At 39.8% G+C, this 16251-nt stretch overlaps 1 protein-coding gene across 23 annotated transcripts in view; it reads right to left on the bottom strand.

Moving 5' to 3' along the window:
- MAPK10 (mitogen-activated protein kinase 10) overlaps positions 1–16251 on the bottom strand; it is a 167377-nt gene that overhangs the window by 35630 nt on the left and 115496 nt on the right. For 18 of the 23 annotated variants that reach the window (XM_021289241.2, XM_065061827.1, XM_065061833.1 and 15 more), the window contains one exon: positions 14547–14618. In XM_021289241.2, coding sequence (XP_021144916.1) covers positions 14547–14618 — 72 coding nt within the window. Of the gene's footprint in view, positions 1–5345; positions 5418–14546; positions 14619–16251 lie in introns of all 23 variants that reach the window. The other 5 variants (XM_065061832.1, XM_065061824.1, XM_065061831.1 and 2 more) reach the window with 1 other exon arrangement.

Genomic DNA, 16251 nt, shown 5'->3' with positions numbered 1-16251 from the left:
TTCTTTCTGGCTAAAGGTGCTTCTTCCAGAGATGGTCAGGACTAGGACATGTCAGATCTTGCTAAGGTAGGCACAACAAAAGTGAAAAGGACATAAAGCTTTTGATTCACAACAGACAGAGGGAAAGTTCATATCTTTTCCATCTCAAAATCTTAAGGGAACCACCTTTCTGATCATTGTCTCCTCAAATGTGCATGTTCCACTGATGAAAACTGACTGCATTGCTTTGTATACAGATTGTTGATGCTCCTAACTTGCCAGAATTAGAATAATTACCATAAGCAGCTCTGTATTTCCCTCCCCAATAGAAAATTGTCACACCAGTTGTAAAGTTGATGGTTCAACCACTCTCATTTTTTAAAAATTTGACCTTTTTAAAAAATAAATCTGTTAATAAAAACCAAATCAACCAACTTCACTATTGGAGGCACTGGGGGCAGACACCTATTTTTTCCACTCCCGTAATTTACATACTGAAGTTAACACAGGTTACAACAAATAAGCAAGAGAAATCAAAAACGCTGGCATCTGACAAGACAGCAAGTACAGAGTGTTTTCTGTGCTAAGGTGATCACTTTGAGAAGAATGTGACTTTAGTAAAAAATAGACTGCAATATAAACTATTCTGCAACTTTAAGAACAGTAACTGCTATTTATATACTACAATAGAACATGTAGTACGTAAATAAAAATACTTGGAAAGATTACCATTGACCACTTGGAAGTTGGGAGACAGCAGTGTTGGTCATGTAGCTGTCTCTGACTCTTCGGGTGCTTGTCTATATTTACATCTTTACTAACATTTTCAACTCCTCTTTTTTTTAGCTGGCACTTCATTCAGTTGCTGAGCACCTTTGCTTACACAACAGCAAGCAAATCAATGTTTAGTGAATAGTCCAGATGGTGCAGAACAGGACTGCAATCTTGCCCATCAACGAATCACAGTATGTTTGGGATTGGAAGGGACCTCAAAAGATCATCTAGTCCAATCCTCCTGCTGGAACAGAAACACCTAGATGAGGTTACACAGGAATGTGTCCAGGCAGGTTTTGAATGTCTCCAGAGAAGGAGACTCCACAACCCCCCTGAGCAGCCTGTTCCAGTGCTCTGTCACCCTCACTGTGAAGAAGTTTCTTCTCATATTCAAGTGGAACTTCCTGTGTTCCAGTTTGTACCCATTGCCCCTTGTCCTATCATTGGTTGTCACTGAGAAGAGCCTGGCTCCATCCTCCTGACACTCATCTTTACATATTTATAAACATTAATGAGGTTGCCCCTCAGGTCTCCTCTTCTCCAACCTAAAGAGATCTCAGCCTTTCCTTGTAAGGCAGATGCTCCACTCCCTTAATCATCTTTGTTGCCCTGTGCTGAACTCTCTCCAGGAGTTCCCTGTCCTTCTTGAGCTGAGGGGCCCAGAACTGGACACAATATTCCAGATGAGGTCTCACCAGGGCAGAGTAGAGGGGAAGGAGAACCTCTCTCGACCTCCTAACCACCCCCCTTCTAATACACCCCAGGATGCCATTGGCCTTCTTGGCCACAAGGGCACAGTGCTGGCTCATGGTCATCCTGCTGTCCACCAGGACCCCCAGATCCCTTTCCCCTACACTGCTTTCCAACAGGTTGTTCCCCAACTTATACTGGAACCTGGTGTTGTTCCTGCCCAGATGCAAGACTCTACACTTGCCCTTGTTATATTTCATTAAATTTTTCCCCGCCCAACTTTCTCCTACCATTTCCCTTGTGGACATTGCCTCATCATTGTAGTATCTACGGTACTACTCTGGGCTGTTTCTAGGCTTCTAGAACCTTCTCTTGTGACCTACTGTCTTTGTAACATGCACAGCTGGATGCACAAGGATCATGTACCTAGCCTAGAAGGCGGTCTGCCTATATCAGCATTTTTAAATACCTTCCAGAGGAACCGTAAAACTGCAGTGGGAACGCCAAACCCTGCGTATAACACGCAGAATGCGATTGAAGGTGTAGAATAAGGCTCTATACATGAGAGCTTGTTTGGCCATCTGTCATTTATACTAAGAAAAGCTGACACCACGCTAACCTGATGTATTTGCCACTCTCTAAGCGTTCCCAGCTACAGAATTTAAGGGCACATTCTTCCTTGTCTGCCTAAAATGCATTCAGCAGTTTGAAAAAAAAAATTATAAATCCATGTATAACTACTACTTTCACAGCTCAGAGGACTAAGGGATCTTCTTAACTCCTTCAGATCACTTATGCAGTGGTGAGAGTAACAGTCTCCCTCAAAATTTTGAGAAGCCATGGAACAAGAGTCAACTCACAGGTATAGTCAGCTTCCCAAATGGATCCTGAGACAACACAACAAACCGCGTTGCCATTTTCTCCTTGATTGAGGCACAAGTATATCCAAGCTGCACGATAAGAGTTTCTCTGTAAGCAGAACTACTGCTGCCAACCTTGAAGTTTCATGTAGCATTAAAAAAAAAAAGAGCTTCAGTTCACAAGTAACTGCATCATGTGCATACATCAAAAATGGGAGAGAAATATTAACATTTCAAGGATCAGTAAAAACCCAGGGGACTTCGGATGCTACAAAGCATTTACTTGCAATTGGAGTTTAAAAAAGAACAGAGCTGGATTCTGTTCTCAGCTCCACTCAAGCCGTTTCCTTGAATTCCAATGGATCACAGGAGTGAAGCAGAGCTGCAGCCCAGCCACGCACTCCACTCTCACCCAAATGCATTTCCTATTTTTCTGCTTGTGAATTTTCCACAGCTGTGTAAGACGGCTGTGCTTTGCTATAGAAGTTGTTTCAGTTAGCTGAACAGACCATTTAGTCCTGGAAACAGAAACAATAGTAAACGATCTATACTCCTTAACTGGTAGAAAATGGGAAATAGTTAATTTTGCAGTCATATATATGACAATGCATTTCTCATGAATATTCAATTTTTCTGCTTCAAAACTGGTTTTCACAGTTCTTTATGCATAAAAATGGACACAATTTAGTACTAAACGTTCTTCAGATCACAGTGTGGTTGTGAAATAAAGCACTGCCTGTGAAGGTAAGAAATTGCTGATAAATTCTGGTACACCACCAGTCAACTAATTTTTCACTCTTTCTACTCTATTTAGGAAACAGATTTCTAATTACTCTTGCTCTTTCTATAATTGAATACATCCTAAAGTATGCTATCCAGCCCCATCACACATCTGAAGAAATAGTATTTTTTATAGAAATTCTAAGCACGTCCTACTTGGATTTAAGGAAGGAGGTGGCATGAGGTCATCAATCTCAGCACCCCGGGGCTGCCCGTACGACTCTCTGAGCAGTTTTTGGCTGCACAGCCGGGCACAGGAACGAGAAGCGCGACTGCTCAGCAGCACAGGAACTGTGGGGGAATGGACTTGGAGCAGAGGTGGCATTGAGGAGGACAAAGCAATGACATTGCTCTCTGCTCATTGAACAGACACTTATGGAGCAGCAGAAGAAAAGCAAAGCAGAGCAGTACATAAAATTTAGTGGAAATTTAGCAACACATTATAAATACGAATGAAGAACGTGAACTCAAGTACAGAACGATCCTGAACAAATCAGCAGCCGGTAATGCCAGTTTCTGTGGGGTTATTGCGGAAAAAAGCAGCACATAATGGTTTAACTATAGAGGCTTGGCATTATTTCTTTTTAACAAGTATGCAGCTGTGTCAAAGAAACCAGCGCTATATAGGACATATTCAACTATTTTTGTACTTATCTGGGGATTTCTTTAAAAGGTATCTCACAAAACGGAAGTCTATTAACATCAAAACACTTCAGCCTACAACACTGAACTACGCTTAACCCCCACACTTAAATTTCTCACTTCACATTTGCAGAAAACACGAGCACTGCCTGGGCCAAAACTTCATGGAGCACACATACGTGCTAATGAGTGACATTAGCACATAGAAGGGATTTACTTTCACACATGCAGATGGAACGTGCTCAAGTTCACACAAAAACTCATGAGACTTTCAGCATTCATTTCAGCATGCATATATATCATATCCAATATTGTGGACAAACACAAATAAAAATCTTACTAGACAAGGCTGTGAAAATATTAATGCTACCATGATCTACTTTAATTTATTTCATGCTCTCCATATATTACTTTTTCCACATTCTAATAAAAATATTGACACCTTTGAAGTGTGAATGAGGCAAAAGAAAGTGCTGCAAGGAATAAATATGTACACACACCCCTAAGTGTACATGCACATATGTTCAGATAAAGTTCCATACAATGAATAATGTCTGGAAACTCCTATGTCGTCTAAGTACGGGTTTAAATTAGAAGAAAAACTTGTACACAGGTCACCTCCATTACTCATTTGTGTAATCCTCTGGCCCAGACATCACTGGAGTTAGACCAAGCACTCATGGAGCTTAGTTGCTGTTGTGCACAAGAATGAACTACTTTCACAATCTGATAAGTAATAGAGTATATACCAAAGCTTTAATAAAACATCAAATAAAGTAAAAATTATGGTTGCCTCAGTCCTGAATACAAAATTGCTTCTAACAAAAATGTACAAATTGGTCCCTAAGGAAAATGTCTGCTTGGACCACATGTCCACTGATTTAATGCATTTACCTATAAATCGCTTCCTGTTGATGTCTAAAATACATTGTGCTTTCACATAATAGCTACATGTACTTAAAAAAAAATGACAAACTGAAGTTCATAACAACAGTTTCCAAGGAAATTCCCAGCCTTCTGAGTCAAGCTGCCACAAAACTAAGTGACAATTTTATTCTTGGGAAGCAGAAGTCATTCCTGATCTGAAGCCATTTCCTACTTTCCTATTTCAATACCACTTGCAGAGCAAACAAGCAAAGAAATAAGCATTTCCAAAAATAATTGTACATTCTTCCTAAAACACAGGACTTCTCACATGCCATCCTAAGGTAAACAGTGACTTCTGCTCACCATGCTACAACCTGAACTTAAAAACACCATTGTTTATGAAACACCCCACCCTCCCACCAATTTATTAATTGGAGACATGTATAACAATGAAACTTAAACCAAGTGGTCACTGGCTGCAGAAAGCAATTCCAATGAACCACGCAGGACGTTGTTTTCCATCTCCTCACACTACAGTCGCTGCAGTTTCCACGTTTTTTAAGCCAGCAGGCTTTTACTGAGAGGCACTAATGGTTTATTGACATTTTGGCTTGCAAGGATTTTGCAGTGGGATTTAAGCCAGCTCTTTAGGTCCAGTACAAATGTATGTCAGCACTAGTCTGGTGGGAAGGGGCTGGAGGGAAAAGGGTTGGAAATACCTACTGAGGCCAAAGTGGCTGCTAGGAAGGATACGATCAGTGCCAGGAAACAACACAGCACCTTTAATCATTTCTCCCATGATGCACCCTACTGACCACATGTCAACTGAAAACAAAAATGAAATGAAGGTAAACAAGAAAACAGGAACAGAACAACAAATAAATGAGAAGACTTATCCGATCATGCCATAGCACAGAGGCTGCAGCCCACATCACAGGCACAGCTCTGCCTTTTGCTCTCTGCAGGTGCTTCTCTGCTTGAGTGCACAAGTTTCACAACATAGCAGGTCTGAGCAAAAACGACTCCAACAGTTTTCTTTACCCCAGTGTGGATGAAAGACAATGCTATTAAACAGAGAAAACCGTGAAACCCACAGTTGGCTACTGTGTCATAATACAACTTTGTAATTAAAATTTACCAATTAATTTTATCTTTTTAAAGTTTTCATTTGCATCCATTACCTAGGTTTATACTGCTTTGTACTGTAAATGAACGCTAGTCTCTGTATTCAATGAGGATATGCAAATTGCTTTTCCTTTATCCCTGCAGCTCCCAGATATCCATGCATATTTTCACAAGCTGAACTGCCAGAAGCCACAAAAGAAACGTGGGTCCTTATGAAGCCATATCCACCTCTTATTCAGGGGTATGAATAGCATTTGTTGAGCTCATTTGACCCCAATAACGCTTGCTTTAGAGCCCCCTGCTCATTTCCATTGAACCCCAGTGAAGCCTCCCATCCATAACAGGGGTCTAAAGAATCTCATAAGATTTCCATTCACCATGATAGCAAATGGTGATTTCTCCATAGGACAGCTGAGTTGCAAAAGCAGTAAGCTGTACCTTCTGCATTGAAATTCAGAGCAAACTGGGGGACTGTTTACCTTGTACAGGGAAAGAGCAATTCAGCTGGGTCAAAGTTAACCAAAATTTACACTGAAACACAAGATGAAAGTCAGGTTCCTTCTACCCACTACAGGATTAAGGTGGCGTTTTCCCCCATACAAATACCATGAAACCACATTACCTCTGCTGTCCTTGCTCTATGACAAGCCATAGGGCACGGAAGCAAGAAAAGGGACAGACTGGCCTCTCAGGGCCAGAAACTGTGGGGGAAAAAAAATGAAAGCATCATGCTGCTTGGTTAAATTTACTCTCATTATTTCATACTGAGCAACAGTTTGAAGTGGATTTGACTTTGAAGGCAAATGTCCTATCCGCGGAAATCTTTACATGCCCGAGTCTAAGGTCTCCTGTTGCCTTATTTAGCATATGAAAAGTTTCATCACTACACAATAAATAAAACAATAAACAAATAAATAAATGGCTACTTCTTTGGAAGCAATAAGCAAACCTAGAGATGCAAATTATTGCTGCTTTCATCACAAGCTAAATGGCATGCAAGATAACAGGAAAAGATAGAGCAAGCAGTTGTTTGTTCATGTGTTAATCCCTTTTTATTTTCAGAGGCTGCCTTCTGACAGTACAGCTCTGTGCTGTGCTCAAGAGCACACACACAGAAGTTGAACTAGTGACTTACTAAACTTCAAACCCTGTAAAGCAGGGACGATTGTTCTCTACTCCTGAGGTTTTGAGAAGGAAGCTCTTTGAAAATTTACAAATCAGAAGCAGCAAACACGAACACCTAAAAATAACCAACATCCAAAGAGAAAAAAAACCTGTGCCTTTTTGACTGCTGCCTCTATTTCTTCTCCCAGGACAATTAGGAATAAATCAAATTTGAACCCTGAGTTCCACTGTGTGTTTAAGAAAAGTAGTTAGTTGGAGGGTAGGAGTCTCAAACATATACAGCAGCTGTCAGAAGCCCCAGTTAAGGCACTGAGGCTTGCGCCAAGCTCCACAGGGGACTGCAGTGCAGAGACCTAAGCCTTAATCCTTAGTTTCATTTAGTCCAACATAAATTCAGATGTAGTCTTAGTAATTGCAGTCTTACAAGCATCAGAAATAGCAAACAAACAACCATCTCAGAACACCTACACTCAACTCCAAAGCACTGAAAAATTCCCATTTGGTTCAAGTTTTTTTCCAAATACTAGATATTCACAAAGACCAGCAATGCTCCACCAACACATGGAACACTCCTAAGCTTCCATCAAATGCAGGCTGACTTAGAGCTACAGAGACCTCTGCATTGACTCTACGTAAAACTCAGTTTAGCAGCTGTTTGCCTTGATGTTTTAGGATCACAGGAAACTGAGTGTTCATGAATGAAACCCACAACTTTTCATGACTCTCTGAAGTGAAACTGCTGAGATTTGGGTGGCACTTGATGAGAAGCACCCTCTCCATTAGACTACTGTACTCTTGATTATTTAAAGTTGGTAATTTTTTATTTGTTCAAAATCTCTACAAATGAGATTACTGCACAGAGCTGCTCTGAAACACAGATGTTCATGTTTCCTTCCTCATTCCTCCATAATGGCCCTGCATTCTCCTCCTGCCAAACTGCAGGTTCTCTGGGACCTGACAAAACATGATAACAGGCAGCACAGAAAGAAAATCTGCAACTGCCCTGGCTAAAACACCTCCTGAGGTGGCTTTTCAGACCTGCACACAGTCAGGTCCAGTTTGCATTCACTGAAAATCATGAGCTTTGCCATCTTTCCCAACCTCATAGGCTAGTTCACACTTCCTTCACCCTCTCTCTCTGCCCGGAGCATCTGTGAGAATGCCACATGTTCACGCTTGCAACAGCTCCTATTTTAGCGCTGCAGAAATCACCCCTCTGCAAGCTGAAAAGAGATGATCATGTCCTCAAAACTGACTTAAGAAGACTGTGACAGACATATATAGGAATCAAATCACGATACCTGATTTTATTTGTCTAACTGTAGGCCAAAACATTTGGCACACGATGCTATTCCCCAATGAGTGATGTGTGAACTCCAGAAAAACTTCAAGGTGACTGAGCACATCTGTCACAACACAGAAAACTCCTCTCTCCAAATCCCTCTAAAGTGAACAGACACCTTGCTGGGTGGCTTCTCCTGTTACCTCCAGCTCTGTTGCTGAGTACTCCTGCAGATCTGCACTGAGGTTTGCTCTCAAGAACCATTTCTAGGGCCCTTACTTGAATTTCCAGGAAGAAAAATACAGCACTCTGTATTGGACACTGTATCTTGTTTGTACAGGTTTTTCCTGTTATTTCTGTGCAATAAAAAAGGGACATGCTTTATAAAAATACTTGGTAATTCTCGGTAATACACAGATGAAGCTGGTTTTTTTTGTTTTCCCACAAGCTCCAGAGAGCACAGGTACAAGCTTCAGGCTGCCAATGCCAAGGCAAGTTTGTGATGCAGAACACTCCTAATGGCAACTGTGAAGATAGCTCAAACACTTCAAAAAATTTTAAAAACCCCAAAACTCATCAAACCCTTCCCTTCCTCAATTCTGTCTAAACCATGGCAAGCTCCCAGTTTTATGACATACCAGTCTCAGGACCTTGCTGAGATACCAAAAACCTTCCCTTCATGCTTGTATTTATTACATGCATGGATTTCAACATGTTTTAACAAGTGCTCAGCATAGTGTCACCTCAATCCATTAAGATTTCCTGAGAAAGTTTTTTCTTTCTATTTTGTAACACCACATTCCACATGATGTTATTAAAACATTAATTAATATTTCTCAGTAACAGTAATAGTGTTCCGGAACGTCTGATTATTATTATTATATTTTAAAAAAATTAAAACCACTAAAACTTTCTGTGAGTTCCAAACTGATACACATTGTACCTTCTTATGACACAGTTGAGCAGGGCAACTGGCTGAAGGACAAAAATCTTATTCAAGAGCCATTGCTCTCTGGGATTCGGACTAGCAGATGCTCACCTTATTGATCATAGACAGAATTTATCTGCAGTAGACAAGCAGGTGTCAGACCCTGGTCCACCTGGAAAAATGCATTAGGAGCTAAGAATCTCATCCAGATCTGCGTTCTTCCTCAGTTTGGCTCTTGGTCACAATGCCAAACAAGCACCGAAAAGCTATTTTTTTCCCTTGGGAACACAGCAGAGCTTGCAGACGGATTAGAAGGGATGTCACAGGATTTTAAGAGAGGCATGTGTAAGACAAGGCCATGGGAATCTTGAGATGCAGGTTCAGGAACTGGTGGAGGCACAACTCATGCCCTTCCCTGTCCCCAATTTTCTTTTGAATATAAAAAAATCATTGCAGTAAGAGAGACCTACGGAGACTCTGGCCAAGAGATGTGAAATGCACTACATTACATCTAACAGACAGTAACATTTAAAATGTGTTCTGCAGATCTTGCAGTCACTAGCTTCAGACCCTCTTTTTAGCTTAATTTCAATTTTGACTTGGAAGTACCTCAGGTCTCAAAGAGTATTTGAGTACACTTATTTTACCTTTTCTAGCAGGAATCCCACAGGTAACCTCTCCTGCTACAATACAAACAGATTAGCATACCATTTAACAAATTTGACAAATTATATGTGATTTTGAGTGTGTTCCAGTCCTCTACTTTGATCCTGACCAAATACCTATCCGCTCTTGACAAAAGATGCTTCATTAATATCCGTTTTGTCTACAAGCTCTAAATTCTCCGTTCCACTGTACCAGTGAAACTCAGCTCAAATTAGTACATTTGCCACTAAGCAAAAGCTGATTAATGGCCGAGAAAGGAAGAGGGTGGGAAAAGTAAAAAAAAAACCAAAAACTCTTGCTATATTCTCAGAAAAATCTTGAGTCTTACACCAAACACCATATACTTGGGGAGGAATCATGCAGCTGAACAAAGTTCAAACTTAGCCGAAGTCGTCACTGACAGACAAGCAGCAGGCTGACACCCACCAGCTGAACCAGCCTGGAGAGACAAAAAACAACTCACTGCAGATGTTTCATTGTACCAAAGTTTAAGAAAACCCCCAAGATGCACCCAAAACACTAGGGTTATACTCACTAATAAATGCAGATTATATTTCAAATGCAAAGAGAAATTCTGCTATTGAGTTGTGGAAGGCAACATCTTTTCCTAAAATAATTTCTTGATTCAAAGTTTTCTCCCCTATGGCAAGCATGTTGGGTTTTTTCATATAAGTTTCTGGGAGAGTAAAATACAATATTCCCTATGTCAGAGAGCGTTTCTTAATCCCACCATTCTCAAAGACAGATGGCAGACAAAGGAATTTTTTAATATCTGGCCACGGTATTCAGGTAGTAAACAAAGTCTAAACTGTTCAGAGAACATTAACTTCACCTGTTAATACTCACTTCTCTTCATGACCCATTTTGGATGTTCATAGCCACACAGAATTTTTTTTTTCCCTCTCTTGCTATCTTAATGGTATTTTGTCTTTTTACTCCCTTAGAGTTTAAGCCACTAGCTAAGCTATAATGTTTGTGATAGAATACTTAAATTTTCCATATTCACCGCTGTAATCCAGGCCTAGCCAAACTTAAGATGCTTGGCTGTTATCAAGATATATTTCTATGGCCAAATCACTATCTCCCCTTTGATCTTTTGAAGGATTTACATGTGAATTTGCTAAACTACCATCCTTTACGTACTTCCCCTCTACTGAAAATAAATGCTCTTAAATTGCTTTATTTTCCTACTAAGTCATAGGTGCCTGTGGGATATCACTGTGACCTGAGCAGCTCAGATCTTAATAAATCTTTCTCACTTGAAAACCTTCAGGCCATTTTAAGCTTTTCCTTAAGTTTTCCCTTCTCTTGAAAAACAAACACACACGGAAATACATTTCCAATCCTTAAACTGAAATCTTACGAGATTTTGAAGACATTATTAGCTAGATCTGAACAGAGCTTTGGGGAAAAACCTGGAGTTTTTCTGAAATATTTCCAATGGTATCCAAGAATTTGCCAGTTTTTTCTGTTCATGCTTTTCCTGATTTAACCGAGACAAGGGTGGAGTAAGCGTCGAGGAAATGCTGAGTGAGAAGCTCAGAAATGGACTACAAACAGTTACCAGAATTTGCCAGGAATACATTGGTCTGTAAATCTACCTGGAACCTGATCGAAAAGTGATTTTTTTTTTCTCATGACTATCTGACTTCTGACAAAGAAGTCTCCCTGATGGTCTGCTGAAATGTCTGCCTGAGGTGAGCAACAAGGAACAAAGGTATCTGTGGTGCAGTTTCTATCCAGTACACTCCAGGAGGGTGGAGGGTGGTTTCGTTTTTCTCAAAACCAGCTGGGTCCTGGAAAAACGACCGCACTTGGATGGACCAGTCCTGCTGCATCTTAAGTGTCCTACTAGGTCAGTCAGATGCAACACTGCAGCAATATTCATTCTCAGGTACTGTTCAGCTTTTTGCTAATGAAATCAGCAGTTAACCAAATGTGTTCAGAGAACATTTTAATAAAGTTGAGAAACAACACATTTTTTTGAAAAATGCCTAACTTAAATGTATTCTATCTGGGACAATTATCATGTCCTACTGCCTGTAGTCTACACAGATTTTGGAGTCTTCCTACAGTAACTTAGAGAGACATTCTTATTTAGGTAGCTGGAATGGTCTGAAATTAATCGTCTCCATGTTTTAATTTCCATGAGGACATTAAAAATGAAATTGCATTTAAAGCCAGCAGCAACTCAGTACAATGGTTTAGCTAAGATTAACTTTCTCAAGTTTTTATTTCCTTAGAACTTTGCTGCAGCTGTGAAATTTTTCTTAGTTATATACTGTGCCATACATGAATGTTCCTACTCCAGGATAGAAATGAGTAAGTTCCTTATGTTGATAGCGAGTGCACACAGTAGACATTCTTCTGAATAATTAAAAAGAAGGGAATTTTTTAGTTTCTAAACAGACTTGCCTCTTTCAACTGGAAAACCCACTGCTGGAGGGCCTTACGTATCCCAAGGGAAGCTTTATTGTAACGTCATTCTGTGAAGTTCACCTGCAGCTGCATAAATACTTCACCAGCCCTTCCTGGATCTAGGAGGCAAACTACATCTGGCAATCAACCACCACAAAGAGAGGGAAAATCATATGGACCCATTCACAAACCAGTCTTTCTAACACCAAAAACTCTTATTCACTGGGTCAAAACGGTTAACAAAAAGTACTGACTTGGAAATGGATGTTCGGATTTGTTTTTTAAATAACTTCCAAATCACCTAAACAAACCCACCACTAAAATGTGGTAGCAGTTGTAACTCAGCCCCCACACACTGCATTTCAGGGTATGGGATTTCCAATGATTTAAGAAGTAGGACTATACCACAATTTACACGATGTTCTCTTCATCTGTTCAAAAATTTGGCTATTCTTTTTAACTGACATGGAAATGTTAAAAGGTGTTTTAAAAATACTCTGCTGCTCTGCTATCCCTGAATAAGACACTGTTGTAAAAGAGTTTTGTTACAGCCAGACAAGAACGAAGAAAGTTTGAATGATTTTTTTTTTAAAGTTACGTTGTCCAAATTACATAGCTTTTTTTTTTTTCTTTCTTTTTTCTTTTTTCTTTTCCCCTGGAAATGGGCAGAAGAGCACGACTCTTAAATATCATTTGTTGTTAAACAAGCAGAGCAAACCCATTATTCATGGTGCTATGACTTTACAGGGAAATAGCTTTTTTTTTCTGTTTTCAACTAAAACCTTTGACTTCTCTCCAAATAGATTAAATGGAACTATGGTCAGTGTTTACAGCTGAACACAGTTTAGTTTTCCTTTGTACATTAAAAATATTAAAAAAAAAGTGCAGGCTATTTGGAGGAAGAGTTACAATGGTGTTTCTGAGGTGGTGTTATTACTGAATTACGTGTCTCATGAGCGGTGGGAGCGGCTCTGCACACACAGGGGACAGCAGAAGGTGGATCTGCAGCCTGTCCAATGTGTTGCAGGAAAAGCTCAGCACGTCTGCACTGACATCTCAAAGCCATTTACTACTAATAATAAACCATGCAATTCTTATTCCGCTGGTAATAAAAACCACCATTCTTTTTCCACTAATAATAAAAAATAATATTCTTATTTCATTGTTGGGTTTAGCATCTGATATGTTTCCAGTCTCTGTTCCTGTAAAACTGGAAGGCAGCACAATGCTGCTGCTTCCTCCTCAGCAAACAGGGGGTACCTGAGGTTTCCCCATCTACCTGTTGGTAAAATAACAGTGCATCTTCACCTGGCTACAGGGCAGAGCTCCATTTTCATGGAAAGTCCACAGAGCTGTGAAAACTGGGACAGGCAAGACCTAACTCTGACGAATGCTACAGGAGTCACTTGAGGGCAAGGAAAAAAAAGAGAAAGTTACTTCCATGACCACATGTCTATAAAAGCCAGCAGTTGTCTTTCTGCCAGCCTGCCTTTTCGATTCTGAACGTGGGAAATGTTATGTTGCTGCTTTTTATTCTGATGGGTGAAACACACCCTACTTCTCAGCCATCATGAGTAGGTAGGTCTTCTGTTTTAGCCTGTGATAGACTGAAGACAAAGTAGACACCCCCTCTTTTGTTTTCATTTTCTAATATTGCTTTCACCACCTTGGAAGTGGTAAAAATAATATCACCCAAGATGGAAAGAACAAGATGGGAGGGAAATACAGTTTAATTAATGACACAGACCTCATGCAAGTAAAGGAAAGTCCATTTTAAAATCAAGGGAATCTGATTTCAGGCCAATTTGGAAACCACACCAAATAAATGGCTGCCTTAAATGAGACGAGTCAAACTCTTCATTTTGTTTTAAAGAAAAAAAAGAAGCTGTATTGGCCCAACTCTGAGCCCATACAGCATTGAGACAAATCCAAATCCATGATGCATTAGCAAGCAAAAGATTATGATGTCACCACAAATGTTATGAAGTCACTGTTTCCAAAACATAAAAGCAGAAAAAACAGATTTACAAGAACCAGATTGGCCAAGTTAGGATTATTTGGCTTTTTGTTTTTTTCCTTTGAAGAATAGTAAGAAAAGCTATTCAATTTGCAATCATAATGCTTGTTTTCTATATCGCTTATTAGTCTGACATAAAGACTACATAAAATGGAGTGATTACAGGTTTTAAAATCTTGTGACTTGTCTGACTGAAATAATTCTTTGCATCTGTTTTTCATTTTCAATTTTGTTCATATCAGTAGTGCACTATTTTTGTTTACTCATACCTCTGTGATTCAACTTTTTGCTTCTATCTTTACAGTCCTAGTATAGTCATTAAATGGTAAAAGGAATGGGGTGGAGGAGAGGAACAAATAATAGGTGAAGCTGCAGCAAATGGCACAAGGATACAGTCCCTTCCTGGAAAGAGGATTTTGTGGCGAACCATTTCTCCCATAATGCATCCCACAGACCATATATCCACTAGAACAGCAGAGACAGGGAAGTAAAGAAGGAGGAAAAAAAGCAAAGTTAACTATGACATTTCACTCCTAAAGGAGGGGAAAAAGAGTAGGTTGATCAGAACAGTACAGTTTGTTTTGTGTTTTTTGTTTTTTTTTCATGTTTCAACAAAAGCTAACATAAATAAGTAGATAAGTAAAAGCTGTGTCAGTCAACTCAACAATAGTGAGTAACAACAGTGGAAAAAGTTTAAAATCAACATTTCTGGGAGAAGGCCCACAGCGAGCAAGTAAACATCAAGTAACAGCTGCACAGACCCATGGTTTACACTGCATTTATGGTGAGAAAATAACTTGCTTATTTTTTAAATTAAAGTAAAACCAAACAATCCAGGCAATGATCATCTGGAATAACTCCTACTTGCAGCCAGGCAGTTTCTGGGCTCTGTCCTGCAGGTCTGAGTCTTTGCAGCCATACACAAAAAGTTCCAAACAGAACTGCTCACATGAGTAAAGGCCGTATGGACAAATACCACCCTTAAGGGTTATCTAAAACTCCTGCTTCAGGACCTGTACCTATGTCCTATCTATAGATACCTATCTATATGTGTCTCTCTGGACCTACACACCAACTGGAAAGCACTGGAGAGTGTGACCTGTGCGGACTTTACTTTTTCTGTGTAGGTGCTCAAACACTAAACCAAATAAATGCTTCGCAGAACAAGTACTAACAAGACTAAGATAATTAAATCTTATCTTCCTGATGCCGCCTTCAGCTTTTAGATGCAATATGCATAGTTATATTATCTGCTTGACTTGGGTGGGGTTTGGTTTTTTTTCCCTTCGGGTCTTACAAGAAAAATGGCTAGATAGGTAATGACACGGTATGCACAGAACTGAAAGATCTGTATCCAACGTGAAAGGGAAATAACGGCTTCCAAATGCTTTAAAAGACTACGCTGTTTCTCAGCTTTGATTCTTCATTTTGTGGTCATGTTTCACCTACACAATCAGTTTCTCCTCTTTTTCTTCCCCCTTTTTATCCTTCAAAAGCCATCCAAACCAAACCAAACAAACAAACAACTAATGTCTTGGTAAAACATAATAAAGGTGAAATGTTTCATTTGGGAAAAGGAGGGTAGAGGTACCAGGGGCATGGGACAGCAAGAGCATGCCTGAGGCAGTGGCAGAATTTTCTTCATAGTGACAGTTTTAGGACCTTCCACAGAAATGCAGCAAACTGGTGATAATTATGCATCTTTAGCCAACCAAGTGCAGAAAGAAAATGAAAGCAGTGACCAGTCCTTATACAGGCAGTGTACATAGGGGAAAAAAAAATAAAAATTGGGGACTTTCAGTAATGTGGCAGCATTAGGCCAGAGCAGGGAAGCAAAGTACAGCCCTTTCTGTTGACTTCCTTGGGAAGGAATATTTTCAAATATTTTATTTTATCTGTTTATTTCATTTTCACTTTGTACAAGACAAGATCACTCATCTTGAACCGGATTCATTGCCCAGGGAAGTCAAAGGAGGTCTCTCTGTTAACTTCAATGGGCATTTGATCAGGACCTTTGGATGTGGCAAACATTCTTAGTACCTTCCCAGCTGTGTACTTCATCACAAAAGTGTGTCTAACTTTTTCTTAATAATGTGAA

This window comes from Columba livia, chromosome 4 (assembly GCF_036013475.1).
Source record: "Columba livia isolate bColLiv1 breed racing homer chromosome 4, bColLiv1.pat.W.v2, whole genome shotgun sequence".
Lineage (NCBI taxonomy): Eukaryota > Metazoa > Chordata > Aves > Columbiformes > Columbidae > Columba > Columba livia.
This window is presented reverse-complemented; position numbering and strand designations above follow the sequence as displayed.